At 39.2% G+C, this 21,818-nt stretch overlaps 1 protein-coding gene across 1 annotated transcript in view; it reads left to right on the top strand.

Moving 5' to 3' along the window:
* ST8SIA1 (ST8 alpha-N-acetyl-neuraminide alpha-2,8-sialyltransferase 1) overlaps positions 1-21,818 on the top strand; it is a 148,378-nt gene that overhangs the window by 35,679 nt on the left and 90,881 nt on the right. The window contains exon 2 of the mRNA XM_059682361.1: positions 20,046-20,190. Coding sequence (XP_059538344.1) covers positions 20,046-20,190 — 145 coding nt within the window. The remainder of the gene's footprint in view (positions 1-20,045; positions 20,191-21,818) is intronic.

Raw genomic sequence — 21,818 nt, 5'->3', positions numbered from 1 at the left:
AACCTGTTTTTTATAGAGTCAGAATAATAATAACCACAACTACTTAGGAGCACTAAGTACTAGTTTTGTACTACCTCTTATTTACAATTCTTTCACTTGTTATCAACCAATTTTGTCCCCATTTTATAAATGAGAACTCTGAAAACCAGAATGTGAAGTGGTTCGGTCAAAGCCACGCAGCAGTAAGTGGTGGAGTTAAAGCCACGTGACCCCAAAGCCCCTGTTTTTTCCATTAGACCGTGCTGCCGCCCTCATCAGACAACCTCCATCACGGCTCTTTGCTTTTGTGCTTCTGCTTAACTCCTGTAAAGATAAAGTGCCTGATTCACAGGGTTGTGCTGAGAACTAAACGGGGTAATATATATGAAAGAGCTTGGCGTGGTGTCTGTGCATCGCAAGAAATGACTATTTTTCTTAATTTCTTCCTTTTCCTCTGTGTCTTCCTCTCTCCACTGACTTAATCCTACCCCACCTCCAATTTTAGACATCTCCTCGCGGTCCATCGAGGTCTGTTCTGTTTTGGATCTCTGTAGGAGACAGTGTTAGTTCTCTTGGGCTGAATACAAGGAATATGGCTGTGATTCCGTCTTTCATTGTTATTCAAATAAAAAATGCTGAGAACCAAAGTTTAAGCCTTGGGACATACCACATGTAAAGGATGGGAGGAAGAAGTGCTGTTTTGTCAGAAAAGAGAGGGAAAATAAGTAGAGAGGAGGTGGTAGGGCAGGTTGATATATTGCCATGGATATCTAAGGTGGAGGAGCTTATAAGAAGGAAGGAGTTGGTCAACTATGTCAGATGCCAGAGTGGGCACAATGACTATGAAGTGTGGAGGGGTGGGTGGAGGTGGGCAAAGCGGGGCGGGGGGGGGGGGGACGAGGACACCTGCAATTATGTCACCATTAAAAACATTTAATTAAATAAAAGAGAAATGTGACCATGCCATTTGATTTGGTCATTTGAATGTATTTGAAGGCCTGGGAGAAAAGTTTCAGTAAAGGCCATCGGCTGGAAGCAAGTGAAGAGGCTGATGAAGAAATAGAGGCAGTAGTGATTTAATGTTTCGTTTGAAAAAGCCCTTGGAAAGATTTTTATTTTTTTTTTAAATTTTGTTCTTTTTTTTTAAAAAAAAATATATTGATTTTTTACAGAGAGGAAGGGAGAGAGATAGTTAGAAACATTGATGAGAGAGAAACATTGATCAGCTGTCTCCTGCACATCTCCTACTGGGGATATGCCCGCAACCCAGGTACATGCCCTTGACCGGAATCAAACCTGGGACCTTTCAGTCCGCAGGCCGACGCTCTATCCACTGAGCCAAACCGGTTTCGGCGGAAAGATTTTTGATACCTTAAAGAGGCGACCTATTTGAGGGAATTTTTTTCTTTAGCTTAGGACACTTTTCAGTTAGCCATGATGTTGCATGATGGTCCATCCATGATGTTACAAATAGAAAGATTTCATTCTTTTTTATGGCTGAGTAATATTTCATTATATATATGTACCACATCTTTTTGTTGTTGTTGTTAAGCCTTACTTGAAAATATTTTCCCATTGAATTTTAGAGAGAGTGGAAGGGAGGGGGAGAGACACACAGAGAGAAATATCAATGTGAGAGAGACACATCGATTGGTTGCCTCCTGCATGCATTCCGACCAGGGCCAGGGATTGAGCCTGCAACCGAGGTACATGCCCTTGACTAGGAATCAAACCTGGGACCCTTCAGTCCATGGGCCGACACTCTGTTTACTGAACCAAACTTGCTAGGGCTTTATCCATTTATTGACAGACATCTAGATTGCTTCCATATAGTGGCTTTTGTAAACAGCTCTGCAATGAACATAGGGGTTCCAGTATCTTTTCAATTTAGTATTTCCACTTCTTCAGATATATACCCATAAGTGGAATAACTGGATCATAAGGTAATTTTGTTTTAAAACTTTTGGGGAAGCCCCATACTGTTTTTTTTCCATAGCAGTTGCGCCAATTTACATTCCCACTAACAGTGTTAGGGCACCCTTCGCTCCTCAGCCTCACCAACTCTTGTTATTTCTTGTCTTTTTGATGATACCATCTTGACAGATATGAGGTGATAGCTCATTGTGGTTTTGATTGGCATTTTTCTGATGTTTGTGAAGTTGAGCATCTTTTCATATGTCTTATGGCCATATGTATATCTTCTTTGGAGAAATGTCTATTCAGGTCCTCTGCCCATTTCTTCATCAGATTGTTGTTTTGCCGTTGTCACTGAGTTGTATGAGTTCATTACATATTTTGGATATTAACCCTTATTGGATACATCATATGCAAATATCTTCTTTTCAGTAGGTTGCCTTTTATGTTTTAAAACCAGAAAACATTATTGAAAAGTCACAAGTAAAGAAATTAAACTGGAGTCTTTAATCAGAACCAGGCAGGGGAGAAATCAAGATGGCGGCATAGGTAAATACCGGAAATTGCTGCCTCACACAACCACTTCAAAAATACAACTAAAAGATAATACGAACATCATCCAGAACCACAGGAAGGCTGGCTGAGTGGAAATTCTACAACTGGAAGGAAAGAGAAAAGCACACTGAGACTCAGAGGTGCGGAAGTAAAGTGCAGAGGTACGGAGGCGCGCGGAAAGGGCTGGCAGCTGAGGACAAGGTTGTCTTTTTCAATCGGGAGGGAGTCTCAAGCTCCTGACTGCTCTGAACTCCAGTTCCAGGCCAGTCTCTGGGGATGCAGACTCATACGGAAGAAACTGGATTATCTGGCATCGGTCGGAACTTGAGGGCGGCTTTCTCTCAGAGGTGCTTGCAGCGATTACTGGGACAGTGAGAAGAGGGGCCTCTTAGGGCAGGACTGAGGAGCAGCAATAGCTGCTTGCTCCGCCCTGTTGATCCCCTGAGACCTCGCCCCACCCAAGCTGTGCGCAGAGGCTTTTGCATATGAAAGGCCTGGCCCTTTGCAATCTAAAATTACCTAACAAACTGCAGCTGAGTCAGAGAAAGCCAGAACATCCAAAAGAAAGCCCAAGGCCCCACAGCAGCTTGCATTGCTTCACAGCTGGGCTCCTGATGAGTAGCCTCAAGCAGAGGCTAAATTAGCACCTCCTTAGAGATCCAAGAGCCAGGGTACCCAGTGGTCAGAGTGGGACCATCAAGATTATAACTCCTCATGTCCATAAGGGAGACACTGAGGGGGCAGACTCAGTGAGTACCAAAGCTCCATTGAAGCAAGTCTTGCCCCAGAAGGGTGTCTCCAGCACAGAAGATCTGCCACAGCAGACATAGCTGATTCTCACAGCCAATTGGCCTGGAGGTCAATTCCTCCCAGTGATACCTACAACAATCAAGGCTTAACTATAATAAGACTGTGCACAAAGCCCACAAAGGGGTGCACCAAGAGTGTCCATCTCCGGTAATTGGGGAGGCTGATCCACTGGGCCCTATAGGGCAGCTATCACAGAAAGCCACTCTGTCAACACAGGGAAGCATAAAAAATGCGGAGACAAAGAAACAGGTCACAAATGACAGAAATGGAGGAAGGAAAACTACTGGATATAGAGTTCAAAACCACACTTATAAGGTCTTTCAAGAATTTTCTAGAAACTGCCGATAAATTTAGTAAGACCCTCAATAAGTCTAGTGAGACCGCCGATAAACTTAGTGAGACCCTCAAGAAATCTATTGAGACCCTCGAGGTTATGAAAAAGGACCAACTAGAAACTAAGCATACACTGACTGAAATAAAGAATATTATACAGACTCCCAACAGCAGACTAGAGGATCGCAAAAATCAAGTCAAAGATTTGAAATACGAAGAAGCAAAAAACACCCAACCGGAAAAACAAAAAGAAAAAAGAATCCAAAAATATGAAGATAGTGCAAGGAGCCTCTGGGGCAACTTCAAGCGTACCAACATCAGAATTATAGGGGTGCCAGAAGAAGAGAGAGAGCAAGATATTAAAAACCTATTTGAAGAAATAATGACAGAAAACTTCCCCTACCTGGTGAAAGAAATAGACTTACAAGTCCAGGAAGTGCAGAGAACCCCAAACAAAAGGAATCCAAAGAGGACCACACCAAGACACATCATCATTAAAATGCCAAGAGCAAAAGACAAAGAGAGAATCTTAAAAGCAGCAAGAGAAAAACAGTCTGTTACCTACAAGGGAGTACCCATATGACTGTCAGCTGATTTCTCAACAGAAACTTTGCAGGCCAGAAGGGAGTGGCAAGAAATATTCAAAGTGATGAATACCAAGAACCTACAACCAAGATTACTTTATCCAGCAAAGCTATCATTCAGAATTGAAGGTCAGATAAAGAGCTTCACAGATAAGGAGAAGCTAAAGGAGTTCATCACCACCAAACCAGAATTATATGAAATGCTGAAAGGTATCCTTTAAGAAGAGGAAGAAGAAGAAAAAGGTAAAGATACAAATTATGAACAACAAATACACATCTATCAACAAGTGAATCTAAAATCAAGTGAATAAATAATCTGATGAACAGAGTAAAATGGAGAATATAATAGAATCAGGGGCATAGAAAGGGAGTGGACTGACTATTCTCGAGGGGGAAAGGGGTGTGGGGGATGCGGGAAGAGACTGGACAAAAATCGTGCACCTATGGATGAGGACAGTGGTGGGGGGGGGTAAGGGAAGAGGGTGGGGTGGGAACCGGGTGGAGGGGAGCTATGGGGGGCGGGGGGAAGAGGAACAACTGTAATAATCTGAACAATAAAGATTTAATTAAAAAAAAAAAAGAACCAGGCAATCATGGTTAACAGAGCATGATCAATATTCTTTATAACTATAGCTAGTTCCCAATATTCTATTTTCACCCCTAACATTTCCCCACTGCTATTTCTATCATCTCATATCTATGAGATTATTTTAGATGAAAAGTCTCATCCTATTGGATGACATTTGCTTCTGACTTGAAAGCAGTTCCCAGGGATGGAATACAGGGAATGCAGGATCTAAAAAGAGGAAGACATTGAATACAGCAGCAACAATTAGACTATAAAGAAATAAACAAGCCCTAGCCAGTTTGTCTCAGTGGATAGAGCATTGGCCTGTGGACTGAAGGGTCATGGGTTCGACTCTGGTCAAGGGCACATGTCCAGGTTGCAGGCTTGATCTCCCGTGGGGGGCATGCAGGAGGCTGCCAATCAATGATTCGCTCTCATCATTGATGTTTCTATTTCTCTCTCCCTCTCCCTTCCTCTCTGAAAATAAAAATATTTTTTAAAAAGTAAACAAATAAACAGGAGAAAAATTAAAAATAATTCCTGTAAAAAAAAAAAAAAAAAGAAGATGGGTAAATTCTAGCATGGCAAGATCATGACCTTTGTCCTTTCTCTAGAAAGTATTTACTGGAAGACGCGTAAAAGGGGAAAATTGGTGATAAAAAAATAAATTAAGAAATTTTTTAAAAAGAAATTAAACTGGAGAAGGATAATATCACCTGGCATCTGGTTTTTTGACTCCTTTTAAAAGACTAATAAGATTGCAAGAGAGGCATATAAACAGGAATGAACTTGTGAGAATGAAGGGAAGGGAAAGGAGACAATAGCCGGCAAAGGACATCAACAATATTTTAGGAGATGAAAAGCAGATGGCCCAGTGATTTCTCAGTAGGAGAGTACAGAAATCTAAAATTCGAGTGCTTGCAGCAGGGAAAGCCAGCAAGAAAGGGAGGCAGTGTATGTTGCAGAATTCCTGAAAGACTCAGCAATGAGAGGTGAGTGCTAATGAGATTAAAAACAGGAAAATTGGTTAGAAGCGCTCCAAATCTTCCCCTCTCTGCAGACACAAGGAATTGCCCTTACCCTTGCCGCTGGCTCTGTTAGAAGCTTGGAGATGAAATTTAGAGACTCTGGATCTGGGACATCAGCTGAAAACGGGGGAATTAAGAGAAATGTATTCTGAAGAGTAAGGCCTCAGTCCTCCCCCTACCGCTCCCCCTCCCCTGCTCGCCCACACCACTCTGTTTTCACTTAGCTCTCAGAATGTTGTTGACTAGGCCTATATCTTATCAGGACAGTGGAAGGTTCCTCTCTGGGGAAACTGACTAGTGTAAGAGAAAAGGCCTTTCTTCAGTGAAAGGGCGGAGTCCTGATGGATCACACTCTAATCACTGCTTAAGCATAAAGAGCTTTCATTCAGCTGTGTAGTACCTCATTCTTAAATGTAAACGGACAGCTGTGGATCTGTAAATATTTCTAGGGAGCCTCTAACAGAGGCCAAAACAAACCAACAGAAAAAGCACACAAGAAACAGACAATGCAGGAAGGAGAAGAATACCTCACAAATGCTATAGTTAGGATTTTCACTAGAAAACATATTGCATTCACAAAGGCTAGGAAGCTATGAAAATAAAACCTTTTGAAGATACGAAAGACCTTTCTGGTTTTATAAATGTGGTCATGGAAATTAAAAGGTCAATAGATGGATTTGTAAAACAATGTTTAGGAAATAATTCCCCCAGAGTACAAAAGGAAAAGAAAAAGGTGAAAAATGGGGGGAAAAGTTTAGTTAGTAGGAATTTTATAAAGGAGGGTAGAAGTTATTAAAGAAATAATAGAAGGCTGTTGGCAGAACTAAAGGTCTTGTCTCCTCATTGTAAGGGACCACCAACTGTCCAGCACAGTGAATGCAAAAAGACCGCTCCGAGGCTTATCGTTGTGAAATGTCAGAATCCTTAATTTAAGATCTTAAGAACTTTCTAAGGTGAAAACTGATTATAATCAAATGATTAGATTTAAGAGTGAAGCCAGATTTGTCAACAGAAACACTGGAAGTTAGAAAACAATGGACAATTCCTTCAGAACCCTAGAAAAATTATTTCTAAACTAGAATTTTGTGCTCTGCCAAATATTTAAGACTCAAAATATGTACTGTGCTTGCACCCTTTCTTAAAAAAAAGAAATAGCGTATATGCTACACCTGAATGAGGAAGTACCAAATAAGGACAAAAAGTCGATAGAGAAAACTAGGCAATACCATTCAGAAAAGGGGTGAAGGCAGTTTCCATGATGACAGGTGTTTGTCGAGGCAAGCAAGAAAGCAGCCCACCTTAGCACAGTGGGTCAGAAGGATCTGGAAAAGAAATTGAACTGACTGATTACTTGATGTGCACTGAGAAAATTTTAAAGTTCTTTGAAGAAGTAGAAGGGGAATTATTGAAAAGTACATGACAAATGAAACAAATGAAAAAAGACAGTAACTAACTCCAGGAAGAGCAAATGTTAGAAAGGCTGCAGCGTTAGTGAGTCATACAGTGATAGTACAGCTAGTAAATAATACTTAGAGACTTATCCTATATAATAAAAGCATAGTATGCAAATTGTCCCCTTGACCGGGAGGTCATCTGGGAGTTCAATCAGGGGGCGGAGCTGGCTAGGGGAAGGGAGGGAGGCCCCGGCCGGCAGCAGGCAGCTGCTAGGGACCCCACCAGTGCACAAATTTCATGCACTGGGCCTCTAGTCCTATTATAAGAATAATTGCTTTAGCTAAAAGATTTTATGTAATTCTGTAGGGAGTGTGGAGTGCAGAAAAGTCTGTTCATGTCTGTTTGGGGTAGGATGAAAGTGATATCTTTATCTTTCATAGTAGTAAGTTGTAAGATAGTACAAAAAATTGGGAAATCAAAACAGCACTATTTAAATCTTAATCAGAAATAAGAAAACCATTGCCTTTTTGTTCCAGACAAGGGGGTCAGAATATAAAGGGAACTCTTGTTTGTGTTGCCTTATAATAGTTTAAGCTCAGTACCTATTTTACTTTCCTAAAAATAAAAAAAGGGAAATCAGAGATTGTGTGAACGCCATTAGTATTTACTCTTTAATTCAGCAAATACTCATAAAAATTTATCCCAGTAAAGTAATCATGGATGTGTTCACAAATCTAAGCATGAGAATGTTTACCCCAGAGTTGTTTGTAGCATCTCTAAATCATAAACACACTACATTCCCACTTCAAGGGTGCAAGCAGTGAGCCTATCATGTTTACTGCTGTTTCTAGAATTGTAAAAGAGACATACTACATATGCGATAAATATTTGTTGAATGTTTACTAAGGAAATAATTGAATTAATGACTAAGGAAAATGCACACAAAACAATCTACTAATAGTGGTTATTTCTGTGTGGAAGGATTACTGTCGGATTTATTTTTTGTCTATTTTTCTAATTTGTATTTGTGAAAGCTTCTAAAATTAACGTTTTGAAGTTATAAATTTAAAACTATTGTACACCGATGTTTTAAAAACAACCATTAAAAAAGAAGAGAGCCCTAATCAGTTTGGCTCGGTGGATAGAGGTTTGGCCTGAGGACTGAAGGGTCCTAGGTTTGATTCTGGTCAAGGGCATGTACCTTGGTTGCAGCACATCCCCAGTAGGAGGTGTGCAGGAGGCAGCTGATCGATGTTTCTCTCTCATCAATGTTTCTAACTCTCTATCCCTCTCCCTTCCTCTCTGTAAAAAAATAAAATATATTAAAAAATAAAAAAATAATAAAAAAGAGGAGAGGGCTAGCAGTCCATGGAATTGAGCCTGAGATAGTTGTATAAATGTACTGTATTCACCTCTGAACTCCCCGACGACTCAGACTAGAGGAATATTTAATGAATGGGTCACAATAATTTTCATTGTTTGATAAGGAGAAGTGTACATTTCTCTGCAATTATAAAACATTTTTCTGACACTAATTCAAGGAAGAACTTATCATGCAGATAAACAAGATAGTGGATACTTAGTACACATTATCTTCAACTTCATTTTTATGGAAAACTGAATGCTATTCTTGATGTAGTTGTTTATTTTGCTGAACCTTAAGCATAATTTTATAATGTAAGTTGGTGAAGGTATTTCTACAAGATGGTTAGTTAATTCAGAGACTTTTCAACTTTCATATAGGTTACAGTTTCAAAAGTTGTTTTTAAGTCTAAAATCACCCAAATAATTTTTAACCTTGCTTTCCCCAATACATTCCTATCAAATCGAGCATGAGCCTGTCCTTTGAAAGCATGCTATTCTGCTCTTTGTTCTGTAGCCAATTGGATACATTTCCCCCAAATCCTTAGATTTTGTCTGCATTGAGGCCGCTAAGCACTTCCCTTGATCTTAGACTTAGATGCTGGGAGGGATTCCTCCTTAGCAGGATCTCCATAAACATTTGCCCTGTCCCCTCTAATGGGCAGACTCAGAGTGACCTTAAGGTAAGGAAGCACCCATAGCTCACTGTACATTTTCATCAGCGGTACTTGTACTATCTCCTTTCAGTTTTTTCATGCCTGTCATTACCCTGAATAATCATTGGGTTAAGAGGCATTTGACAACTATGCTTTTTCTTTAGCAATAAACTCGACATTTTTGTATTTCTCCCTGTCTTGTTAGTCTCTGAGCACTGCATCCATCCTTGTAGGTTTATCTGGTTTCTAGTTTTTAGCCTCTTCGAGTCTTTTATTGACAAACTAAAAAAATGACCCATTTAATCTGTACTTTTCCTTCTCTTTTGCTTATGTTTCTTTATTCACTCTTTGTCAAATGACTCATTCCATCTACCCTTGTAATATCCTTTATTTTCTCATGTTTTTAGTTTTGAAAATTCATCTCTACTTTTGTTTCCAAGCCTTCGCTTCTCTGTAACTGTTGCTGTCAACTCTCTCAATAACTCTACACTTTCCTATCATGATGGGGGTCAATGATGTTGATAAGACAATTCGAAGCTAAGTACAAACATAGCTAACATAGCAACAAGGTGGGGGATGCTGCCTGGCTGTTTTCACATGTTGGTGGTAAGCTGAATTGACACATTTGACTTGAAGAACAGCTCTGTTCTCATCCATGAAAGTTCATAGGGTGGACATTTAAAAATGCAGATTGTTGACTTGCTCATGGTTTGACTTGATATAAAGAAAGGGTGTAAAGAATCTAACTCCTAGGAGAAAATCAGCTAACACATCCCTTTGTCTCTCCCAAATACCCATTCCTTTAACCACACATTTAATGGAAACTAGATTATAGTCCATTAAGGGTTGTTGACAACCTGAAATGCTGATATTCTGTGCTGAGTAAAGAGAGAACCATATGTTTTAGACAAGCAGGTGGCACAGTTACTATTCTGTTAAGAAAATTGAGAATTTCTGGCTTGTGTTGTTATGTAGAATCCCATCCTGTGGAAATGGGTCATAACGCAGAGCCAAAATTTTTCTCAGAAAATAATTTTGAATCTGTTCAAATACTGGAGCAGTTACAGAAATACCAAAAGTCTGTACCGTAAATCATGAAAGAGGCAGTTGTGGTCTGGAAAAAAATTTGGGACGAATGCCCCAGTCTTGCATCTATCTAGTAGGGAGTGGAGCTGAGCCGAATCCAAGGAGCTTGACTTCTGGACTTCACCTTTTAAACTTGACCACTCCCCTGCTCATCTCATGTTCATTGGCTCAGTTCCCTGGTTTAGAAAAATCTGTGTAAATTTGGAAAACTCATAAAGCAGTTTCTATAACCATTGTCTCCTCCTTTTTATTTGCTCTGCCTTCCACTAACTTCTGCTCATCCTTCACAGAAATAACCTCAGACCTGGGCGTCCGTAGAACAAGAAAGATGGTCCTGAGTAGGGTTCTTAGTTTTGATGCATAATGTCTTGCCCCCCCGCTGCTATTCGGGAGTGCCGCTGATTATGACGACATAAAGAAATCCCGCTGCATCCCACCCTGCTGTGTAAACTTGTGCGTTGGAGAAACAGCTCACTGGTAAATCAGTGTAATTTGGAGTATCTGCCACTTGGGCACAAGTTTAAAACTTAGTGGAGTATGGGGGTTTTCTCATCAGTATGGACTGATGCTTCTGATCTGGCTGCCCAACTATTTCTCTCAGTGGATGCACCTGCCCCGTCCCTATGCTCCTACCTGAGCCTCCCAAAGTGAATTTGCTGCATTCCCTCAGACCTGCGTGTTAGTTTCAGGCCACTAAGGACATACTATTTAAATTTGGTATATATCCATTTAGCTGTTCTAGTGTGATCCTGTGAATAGACCAAGAGAGAGATAATTTTATTCTTAAAGATTAAACATATATAACTGAACATTTCTCAATGTCTTTCAAATCCTTCCATTCTCCAAAAGAGAAAAAAAATCCAAAAAGAGTTTTCTCATACCTACATATGATGCTAAATGATTATGAAGAGAGTCGAAATTAGAGAGCCTAATAGAATAAAAATGCTCTGATGAGAAAGAGATGTGATGGAGAGAGGGCAGGCTTGGGGGTGGTTAGAGAAAATGATAGAATTGTGGCAGAGACAGATGTTCACTGGGAGATTTTATGAAGTTTCTGCCATGTGGGGACCCCACCCCCATTACAACTTCAGTAAAATCCAAATGACTCTCTATGGTTTTGGAGCTGGATTTATTCCTGAGGGTCTATGGATGCTGCCACAAGAAGGTTGGTGATGAGCACGCGTTTTATTCCTTTCCTTGGAATAAAACTAGTCCTACATGATCCAGTGACACATCACCCCCACACCCTCTGTACTGCAGTTGCCTGGTTTCCTGAAAGTTCTTTCGACATTTGCTCTTGTCGAAATACAATCTCTGAATGCTCTTCTCCCAGATACCCATGTGGCTTACTTCCTCACCTCCTTCTGGTCTCTCCTAAATAAATGTCTCTTACCCAGTGAGGACTGACTTAGCCCCTGTTGAAAACTGTACCCTCACCTCCTAACCCACATCCTTTATTTATCTTGTTTAACTGGCTTCTCCATTAGAATTTAAAAGAGCAAGGTATTGATTTGCATCTCTCGGATGATTAGTGACTTTGAGCATGTTTTCATATGTCTCTTGGCTTTCTGAATGTCCTCTTTTGAAAGGCGTCTATTTAGATCCTTTGCCCATTTTTTGATTGGATTGTTTATCTTCCTTTTGTTAAGCTGTATGAGTTCCCTATAAATTTTGGAGATTAGGCCCTTATCAGATATGACATTGGCAAATATGTTTTCCCACACAGTGGGTTTTCTCGTTGTTTTGTTGATGGTTTCTTTTGCTGTGCAGAAGCTTTTTATTTTGATGTAGTCCCATTTGTTCATTTTCTCTTTAGTTTCAAGTGCCCTAGGAGCTGTATCAGTGAAGAAATTGCTTCGGCATATGTCTGAGATTTTGTTGCCTTTGGATTCTTCTAGAATTTTTATGGTTTCCTGTCATACATTTAAGTCCTTTATCCATTTTGAGTTTATTTTTGTGTATGGTGTAAGTTGGTGGTCTAGTTTCATTTTCATGCATGTATCTGTCCAATTTTCCCAACACCTGTCAGAATGGCTATCATCAACAAATCAATAAATGACAAGTGCTGGAGAGGATGTGGAGAAAAAGGAACACTTGTGCACTGCTGGTGGGAATGCAGACTGGTGCAGCCACTATGGAAGACAGTATGGAGCTTTCTCAAAAAACTACAAATGGAACTCCCATTTGACCCTGTGGTCCCACTTCTAGGCATATATCCCAAGAAACCAGAAACACCAATCAGAAAGGATATATGCACCCCTATGTTCATAGCAGCACAATTCACCATAGCTAAGATCTGGAAACAGCCTAAGTGCCCATCAGTAGATGAATGGATTAGAAAACTGTGGTACATCTACATGATGGAATACTATGCTGCTGTAAAAAAGAAGGAACTCTTACCATTTGCAATGGCTTAGATGGAACTGGAGAGCATTATGCTAAGTGAAATAAGCCAGTCAATGAAGGAAAAATACCACATGATGTCACTCATTTCTGGATAATAAAGACCATTATAAACTTATGAACAAAAATAGATACAGAGGCAGAGCTGCCTCAAACAGACTGTCAAACTACAGCGGGAAGGCCGGGGGGGGGGCGGGGGAGGGAGGTAGAAGGGGGGGGGCGATAAGAGATCAACCGAAGGACTTACATGCATGCATGTAAGCATAACCAATGGACATAAGACACTGGGGAGTAGGGGGGGCCAGGGGATTGTCAGGGTGGGGGGAAAAAAGGAGACATATATAATACCCTTTGTAATACTTTAAGCAATAAAAAATAAAAATAAAAGAGCAAGGTATTCCCTGCCCATCCCCTTCTCACCCTGGTGCCTAGTACAGCCCTGGACATATAGAAAGTGTACAATAGCCCTAGTTGGTTTGGCTCAGTGGATAGAACATCAAGTCAGCCTGTGGACTGAAGGGTCTTGGGTTCGATTCCAGTCAAGGGCACATGTCTGGGTTGTAGGCATGTAGGAGACAGCCAATCAATGATTCTCTCTCATCATTGATGTTTCTCTCTCTCCCTCTCCCTTCCTCTCTGATATCAATAAAATATATTAAAAAAAGGAAGTGTGCAATAAATATTGGTTGAGTGAATCAAATAGTGACTGGTAACTAAAACAGCACTTGTGGTAATTTAAACAGCAAACAGGTGATTCTCAAGGATAATATTAGAATTTTTCTAGCTACACAGATAAGTGAACATAAGCAGGACGACTGAATTTAGGTGTTCATTGAACTATTTCCTGGAAACATTTATGTTCTTTAATTAAAATAAGCATGTATGCTTGTGAAGTACATTACAAAACAAATATGTACTATGAGGGAAAACAAGATCATCCTTGAAATATTTGTGTTCTAAAGATTTCTCCTTTCAATCTGCTCAGCCTCTTTGGAGAAATGCAGACTACACCTGGCACTGATATACCTTTCTTTGGAACAGTTTTCCTTTATTATGCAGTCACTTCAAATGTGATAAATAAAATGCTGCCAAATAAAAGGATTACCTGCTATCTTGAGTAGTACATAAGAGCTACTTTTCTCTGTATTTTTTAGTCCTGGCAAGTTATCCAGAAGATTAATCTTTGAAAAGACTTTTTATCTGTAGAAAACATTATTTTGAGCAATAATCGAATGACGGTACTTTTTTTCACCATTCAAGATAATTTTGTGGAAAAATTAGATGAAATCAAGTAAGTCAGTCAAAGAAGGACAAATACCATATGATTTTACTTGTATGTGGAATCTAAAGGATGAAATAAACAAACAAACCAGAAACAGACTCATGGACACAGAAATCAAACTGATGGTTGCCAGAGGGTAGGGGGATGGGAGACTGGGTGAAAAAGGTGAAGGAATTAAGAAGTACAAATTACAGTTACAAAATAGTCAGAGATGTAAAGTACAGTGTAGGGAATATAGTCAATAATATTGTAATAACTATATGGTGCCAGGTGGGTACTTGGAATATTGGGGAGACACGTTGTAAAGTGTATGATTGTCTAACCACTATGCTGCACACCTGAAATTAATACAAAATAATATTGAATGTAAACTGTAATTGAAAAATAAAATAAAAATAAATTAGATGAATACAAAACTCTACCCTATTTCGAGTGTGTATTTTGAATCTCTTAGATCAGTGATGTAAACCATTTGTTCCCACTGCCTTGCCACGGGCAAGCCCTGCTGCTTGTTGGCTCGAGCGTGAATTCTGAAAGTTCTTGCTTTAAATCCTGGGCCTTCAGTCATCAGTGACTCCTGGTTTTTAAACTTCTTCCGAAACTGATCATTTAAGACAAAGATTTCTTTAAGTCAGGGTAAAATAACTTTATGATGGCCCAAACTTTACCTTCCACCATCTCTTGTCCTAAATCTGCCATTTGAATATGAAACTGCTCCGATTTCTTTGTAGGCCACCACGTTCTTCTCTTAAAGAAAAGCCCCCTCTTATTGGATGCCAACTGTTTAGCTCCTGCTCTTAAAAGAGTGGATATATAATCTATCATCCAAATAGGGATGTATTTGGGAATGGAAGAGGGTAACTATTAAAAAATTATGTCTAATAAAATAATAATAACTTAGAATTCTGTGAGGCAAGCAGAGTTATATGCTTCCTAACTACTAAATAAAGAGAAGGAAATGAATGCTTATGAAGACCATGTAATGTACTTAGACGCTTTATATATAATATTATCTCAATTTAAAAACCATCTCTGATGTGGAATGTGGGAACATTTTCAGCAATAAATCTGAAGCTCTGTGACATTAAGTCAGGGAGTTAACATATAATAGTCTAAAAGGAATTTTAGGAACTTGACTCATGACAGTTTACAATAAAGGCTATTGATTTGGCTGTTTGGAGGAAGTACATTAGATACACATTTGGCCAAAAGCCAAAAGTTAAAATCAATACTTGACTGAAATGATATATTAATGGAATAGAAAGAAGTGTTTGAAGACAAGATTAAATCTGAAGCCTTATTAAACATTGTAAAGTCAGATTTTGAAAGTTTGACACTTTGGTGAAGGGAACAATTTATCAGCACCCTCAGCTGGTGCACTGCTCCTGTGGTCCTCGTGTTGCAGGTCTGCAATCCTAATGGATGCTCGCTTTAGTCAGGCTGTCCTAAGTGTTTCCTTCCACGTCCTGCGTGGTTCAGGGTTCAGGTCTGGAAGAGGAGCCGCACAACAAATGAAAAAGAAAAGACACAAGATAATTTGGGAATATTGGGGGACCAGGTGGGGGAGTCCAACTCAAGAGGAAGGACTTCCCCTGTGCTCAGGCCTCACCAAGCTTTTTATAGTGAGAAGTAAACAAGGTAGTGGTTACCAAAGTTACACTTTTCTTGTGAGTTTCACTTGTTGTTGTTCTTGTGAGTTTCACTTGTTTACACCATGGTTATACTTCCTGCACTTCCTCAGCCCATTAGCTTCCCAGATAAGATCTAGGGAATGTTATAAGGTCAAGCCTAATTATGCTAAGAGGACTGTGCCCTCTAAGCTGGGAATGGTTTGTGACTTTGCCCACAGGTCAGTCCAAGGCTTAACCCTATATCAGCTTCCCACATCAGGCTAATGTTTATTGCACCCTATATCGAACTTGGGATTCACCCGTCAGCAAATCCAAAAAATCCTGGGTCGGCCTCTAGTGGAAATGTGTACTAGTCTACAGCAATTATTTTGACAATCTTTTGGGGGTTTTTGGTCTCCATAGGCTAGAACTATAAGGAATTGACTTCTTCAATTTGAATTTTGAGAACAAAACGTGCATTGAGATCCTCTTGTTTCTCTTAATGTTTTCTTCTTTCTTTCCTACTTGTTATTTATTCATTCAAACAACATTTATTACATTTCTGTTCAGTGCATCAGCCACCATTTCAGGGGGTGGGGATCCAGCGGTGAGCAGAAGACAAAAGTCCCTCTCCTCATGGAGTTTATATTCTAGGACTTGGGGAGACAGATAATAAGCCAACCTATAAATTCAACATACAACATATAAGCAGTGTTCAGTGCTGTAGAGAAGAACAAAGCAGGTAAGAGGGCTATGAGGAGTCTCAGTTAAGACTGGGTCATGATGATTTCTCATGATTTTTTTAAGAACTTTTTTCCCCTCATGAATTCTTTAAGGGCAAATGTGACATTTAATTATTAATTCCTCATAACAAGATATGAAGAGTTCCCAACTAGGACATTTCCCTCACTGAACATCTCATTGTCTTAATGGAATTAAATAACTGAAAATTAAATATAGTTTTTAAAGGTTATTTTCTTTAATGTTTTGAAAGTTAGTACATCAAATAATTCTATAACTATTGTTCTGCCTTGTATTATTTTTTAAATGTTATAAACATAATTGGCAGAAAAATATAGTATCTTTCCTAAGGTTATCTATCTTCCATTCTCTCCCTCTGTCCTGAACTGAATTTACTTTATTTAGCGAATACTTATAATGTATCACTTATGTATAAAAGGACATAGAGCCAGGAATAGTTCTAAGAACTTTACTCTTGGTCTCTTCACAATCCTATGAAGTAAGTTAACCATCCCAAGGATGAGGGCTTGAGAGAGGTTAAGGAGCCTGCTCCAGTATACATACTAGTAAATGAGACAGCCAGGTTTCAAATGCTGGCAGTGTGGCTCCAGGGTCCATGCTCTTAACTGGGATGCCTCATTACCCAGTATTTTTCCTTGGCTAGGCACATGGGTCAGAATCTACTACTAGTGGGCTCTCACTTAGCAAGGTTCATCATTGGCCTTTCCTTTCAACAGATGTTTACAGCTTTTGGTAGTATTGCCATTTTACCAATATTAATTTTTCTGATCTGTGAATCTGGGATACTTTCCCATTTGTTTGTGTCTTCTTTGATATTTTTTCATTAGTGTCTTGTAGCTTTTAGAGTAAAGCTCTTTTACCTCCTTAGTTAAATTTATTTCTAAGTATTTAATTTTTTTTGATGCTATTGTAAATGTGATCCATTTTTCTCCCTGGAAAATTTGTTGTTAATGTAGAGAAACACTACTGATTTTTGTATGTTAATTTTGTAATCCGCAGCTTTACTGAATTCACTGATTAGACCTAATGGTGTTTTGGTTGAGTCTTTAGGATGTTGTTGATGTAAAAATCATGCCATCCGCAAATAGAGATAATTTTACTTCTTTCTTTCTAATTCTGATACATTTTATTTCTTTTTCTTCCCTGATTGCTTTGGCTAAGACTTCTAGGACTATGTTGAGGGAGAGTGATAAGAATGGGAGCTCTTGTTCCTGATTTGAGAGGAAGGTCTTTCAACCTTTCACCATTGAGTATTATGTTAGCTGTGGACTTGTCATACGTGGCCTTTATTATGTTGAGATATGTTCCTTTTATGCCTGATTTTTAAAGAGTTTTTTATCTTGAATGGATATTGAATGTTGTTGAATGCTTTTTCTGTGTCTGTGGAGATGATTGTATATTCTTTTCTTTCATTCTAATCAATATGTATCACATTGATTGATTTGCATATGTTGAACCATCCCTGCATCCTAGGGAAAAATCCTACGTGATCATGGTGTCTGATCCTTCTAATGTACTGCTGAATTTGGTTTGATAGTATTTTATTGAGAATTTTTGCAATTGTATTCATTAGGGAGTTGGGCCTGTACTTTTCTTTTTTTAATAGTAGCATCTTGTTCTTGTTTTGGCATCAGGATAATTCTGGCCTCATTTTATCAGTTTGGGAGTGTTCCCTCCTCTTGGATTTTTTGGGAAGAGTTTGAGAAGGATTGGTATTTATTCATATTTAAATATTTGGTAAATTTACCAGTGAAGCCATCTGTTCCTGGGTTTTTCTTTGGGAGGTTTTTTGTTACTTATTTAATCTCCTTACTAGTAATTGATCTATTTTGATTTTCTATTATTGATTCAGTCTTAGTAAATTATATGTTTCTAAGAATTTTTCTATTCTAGATTGTCCAGTTTGTTGGCATATAATTGTTCAGAGTAGCCTTTTGTGATCCTTTGAATTTCTGTGGCATCAGTTGTAATGTTTCATTTTTCATTTATACTTTGTTGGGGGTTTTATCACCCCTTGGTTACTCTAGCTAAGGGTTTGTCAATTTTGTTTATCTTTTTAAATAACCACACCTTAGTTTGGTTGATATTTTGTATAGTTTTTCTATTCTCTATTATATTTATTTCTGCTCTAATTTTATTATTTCTTTTCTCCTGCCAACTTTGTTCTTCTTGTTCTAGTAGTTTACGGTGTAGAGTTAGGTTGTTTATTTGAGATCTTTCTTGTGTCTTAATGTCGGCATTTATTGCTATGAACTTGCCTTTTAGAACTGCTTTTGCTTCATCCCACAAGTTCCGGTATGTTGTGTTTCCATTTTGGTTTGTATCATAAACTTTTATTTCCCCTTTAATTTCTTCTTTGATCCATTGATTGTACAAGAGAGTGTTGTTTAATTTCCATGAGTTTATGAATTTTCTAGTTTTCCTCTTATTATTGATTTCTAGTTTCATGCCACTGTTGTCAGAGAAGATACTTAGTATATTTCAGTCTTCTTGAATTTGCTAAGACTTGTTTTGTGGCCTAACACTGAATCAGTATATTCATCTCTACAATGAGGTTGAGGTTATAGAATAACAACAACATGTATTGAACCTTTACTCTGTTTTCCACATGTACATTCTCAGAAACAGTCTCTGAAGCCCGTTCTGAAGCCCAGTAACATTCCCCAGTTAAGGAGTTAGTAAATGGCAGAGCCAGGATTTGAACCCAGCACTCTACATTATTGTCTCCTTTCAACTCTAAGCTTCTGTACCATGGGTAGCTAAAATGTCTGAGTGAGCATGTCTGTATGGGGTTGCCATTCAGAAGGGGTTTATGTCAGCAGGTCCTTTTAGCGGTGTCACTGGAGAATTAAACTCTGTTACTCAGGAGAGTTCAGTGAGTAAATGGAATGAGTTTCTGACAAAACTTTTGATTAGAGGAGAATATGAAGACTGGTCTATAGAACAGTATCAGGGCTTCCATCAGAGGGACAGGTAGAGGAGCAGCCTGCACAAAGGGTGAGGAGACTCAGGCGACCCTGGTGTTCCAGACACTAAGCGAGTGAGGAGACCTTTGCAAAGGTCAGGGTGCTCAATTGTGTTGAACACTACTGAGAGTTCAGACAAAATTCGAGCTGACAAGCCCCAGGAGATTTATCAGTTAGAAGGCAGGCTGCTTCCCTACTGTCTGAAATCACATCAGTCATCTCATTTTGTTTCTATTTAAAAAGGTTTCCCAGGAGTTGTTCTTTAATCTTGTCCACAGATGGGAAATGCACCCTCTTTTGGACCCCTGTGAGCCATTCCCTGCTCCACGTGCCTCATGTAAAGTCCCTTGTCATTGAACTTAACTACCTGATTGTTAAACCAACATAGAGGTGCACTTCTGCTGCAGCTGAATAGCTCTACAGTCTCCACAGTTAGCCACCTTCTGGAACTGGATGTTTAAATCAGTCAATAACTCTGCAGTTACCATGATGCTTTTTGCCTTTGGACATCTTTCACCTGCATCTGAGAGCTGATGTATTTTTCTTCAACTTATTTTTATTGTGAAAAGTTCCAGTCATGCATTCTGGTGGCTGGAAGAATGAATTAATAGTAGTCTAATCGCCCTGGAGACACAGATGCTTTTGTGAGTTGGCCCTGAGGTAAAACTGCACATCTCTGTGGGGATGACAAGTGAATGAGTCTGCTGCTCACTTAACCCAGTGTTCTTTTCTCTCCCTGTTTTTTCTCCTAGGAAACAGATGGAAGACTGCTGTGACCCCGCCCATCTCTTTGCTATGACTAAAATGAATTCCCCCATGGGGACGAGCATGTGGTATGATGGAGAGTTTTTATACTCATTCACCATTGACAATTCAACTTATTCTCTCTTCCCCCAGGTTAGTATAGAGTCTATTGCCTTTCAATATAGCCTTTTACCTGTCTTGATTTTACAGGAAAGGTGTAATTGAATTTCCTAATGAATCAGGTATACTTTTCATAATTTTAATTTTTGTAGTTATTATTTTTGTGTGTGGGAAGGAATCACACGGTATTTTGATGCAAGAGCAGAAGTAGGATGCTATAGAGCAGTGGTTCTCGACCTTCCTAATGCCGTGACCCTTTAATACAGTTCCTCATGTTGTGGTGACCCCCAACCATAAAATTATTTTCGTTGCTACTTCATAACTGTAATTTGCTACTGTTATGAATCGTAATGTAAATATCTGATATGCAGGATGTATTTTCATTGTTACAAATTGAACATCATTAAAGCATGGTGATTAATCACAAAACAATATGTAATTATATATGTGTTTTCCGATGGTCTTAGGCGAGCCCTGTGAAAGGGTCGTTCGACCCCAAAGGGGTCGCAACCCACAGGTTGAGAACCGCTGCTATGGAGTAACAGTTTCCCTTCTGATTTGAGTCATATGAGACTGAAGGAAGCAAACTGAGAATGAAAGTAAGGGCAGGGAATTGTGGAATTCCAGAGTTGTGAGGTTGGCTGTGATTTGATCTCAAAGCACTGGCATGCTGGTTTCGGGTTGATGTTGCTCTCAGGGAGTAGGGACCATAGGGTCAGAAGTTTGCTTCTTAGAGCTCTTGAACCTTCACCCTGTTGTTAGACTTATGGCTGTGAAGTGGAGGAATGGTGGATAATGGAGAGAGAGAATCTGACCACTTTCGAAGTGGTCTAAAACAAGCTCTGCCTACTTAATGTTTTTCTTCTTGGTTTCTTGAGCATTGAAATAAAGTGTTTTACTAAATTATATCTATGTAACAAGTGGGGGAAAGGAAATCATTTTGGGGAGCCCTTGTTGGAGAGGGAGTGGATCTTAGGTGAAATTGCCATCAGGGAGAAATGGAGAAATGAATCTTGGCCTCCCCAAGTCTTCTAGCCACTCTTGGTTTAGCCAAGATAATTATGCAGAAGGAGAAGTCATGGTCAGAGTTGGAAAATGGGGCTGAACCTCTCATGTATCTGAATTAACAGCAAAGTGTCTTCAAAGGGAGGATCCTGTGAACTTGAGGCACAGGCTCTGCTGGATCCAAAGCCACTCTCTGTGAAATAGCCCATATTTGCTATTTCGTCCTTAGGTGTTTCAGTTTAATTTAATGATTTTAGGGTGTAATGATGTTTTATTTTTCAGTAAGAAATAGAAGGTTTAATCATTGCTAGCATCTATGTGCTCTCTCCCCCTCTTCATTTGCCCTTGGGAGGCTTTCTAGTATCAAAGGAAAGGACTGAGAGTCATAATCACAGGTTGTACACCTGAAACTAATAGAATATTGTATGTCAAATGTAATTTAAAAAGAAAAGAAAAGAGTTATAAAATGTGGGGTTGAGTTTTGTCTCCATCTCTTACTAAGTAAATGTCTTGCTAAGTCACCTAACTCTTCCGAGACTCAGCTTTCTCATCTGTACAATGGGGAGAGCAGCCCCTGTCCCACCACCTCTCAGTCTTGTGGTCAGGATTAATGTAGATAATTTATGTGCATGTACTTTGTAAACTGCAAAGCATTA

The sequence above is a fragment of the Myotis daubentonii genome, chromosome 2, assembly GCF_963259705.1.
Source record: "Myotis daubentonii chromosome 2, mMyoDau2.1, whole genome shotgun sequence".
Taxonomy (NCBI): Eukaryota; Metazoa; Chordata; class Mammalia; order Chiroptera; family Vespertilionidae; genus Myotis; species Myotis daubentonii.
The sequence above is the reverse complement of the archived record's forward strand: the minus strand, read 5'-3'. Positions and strand labels throughout refer to the sequence as shown.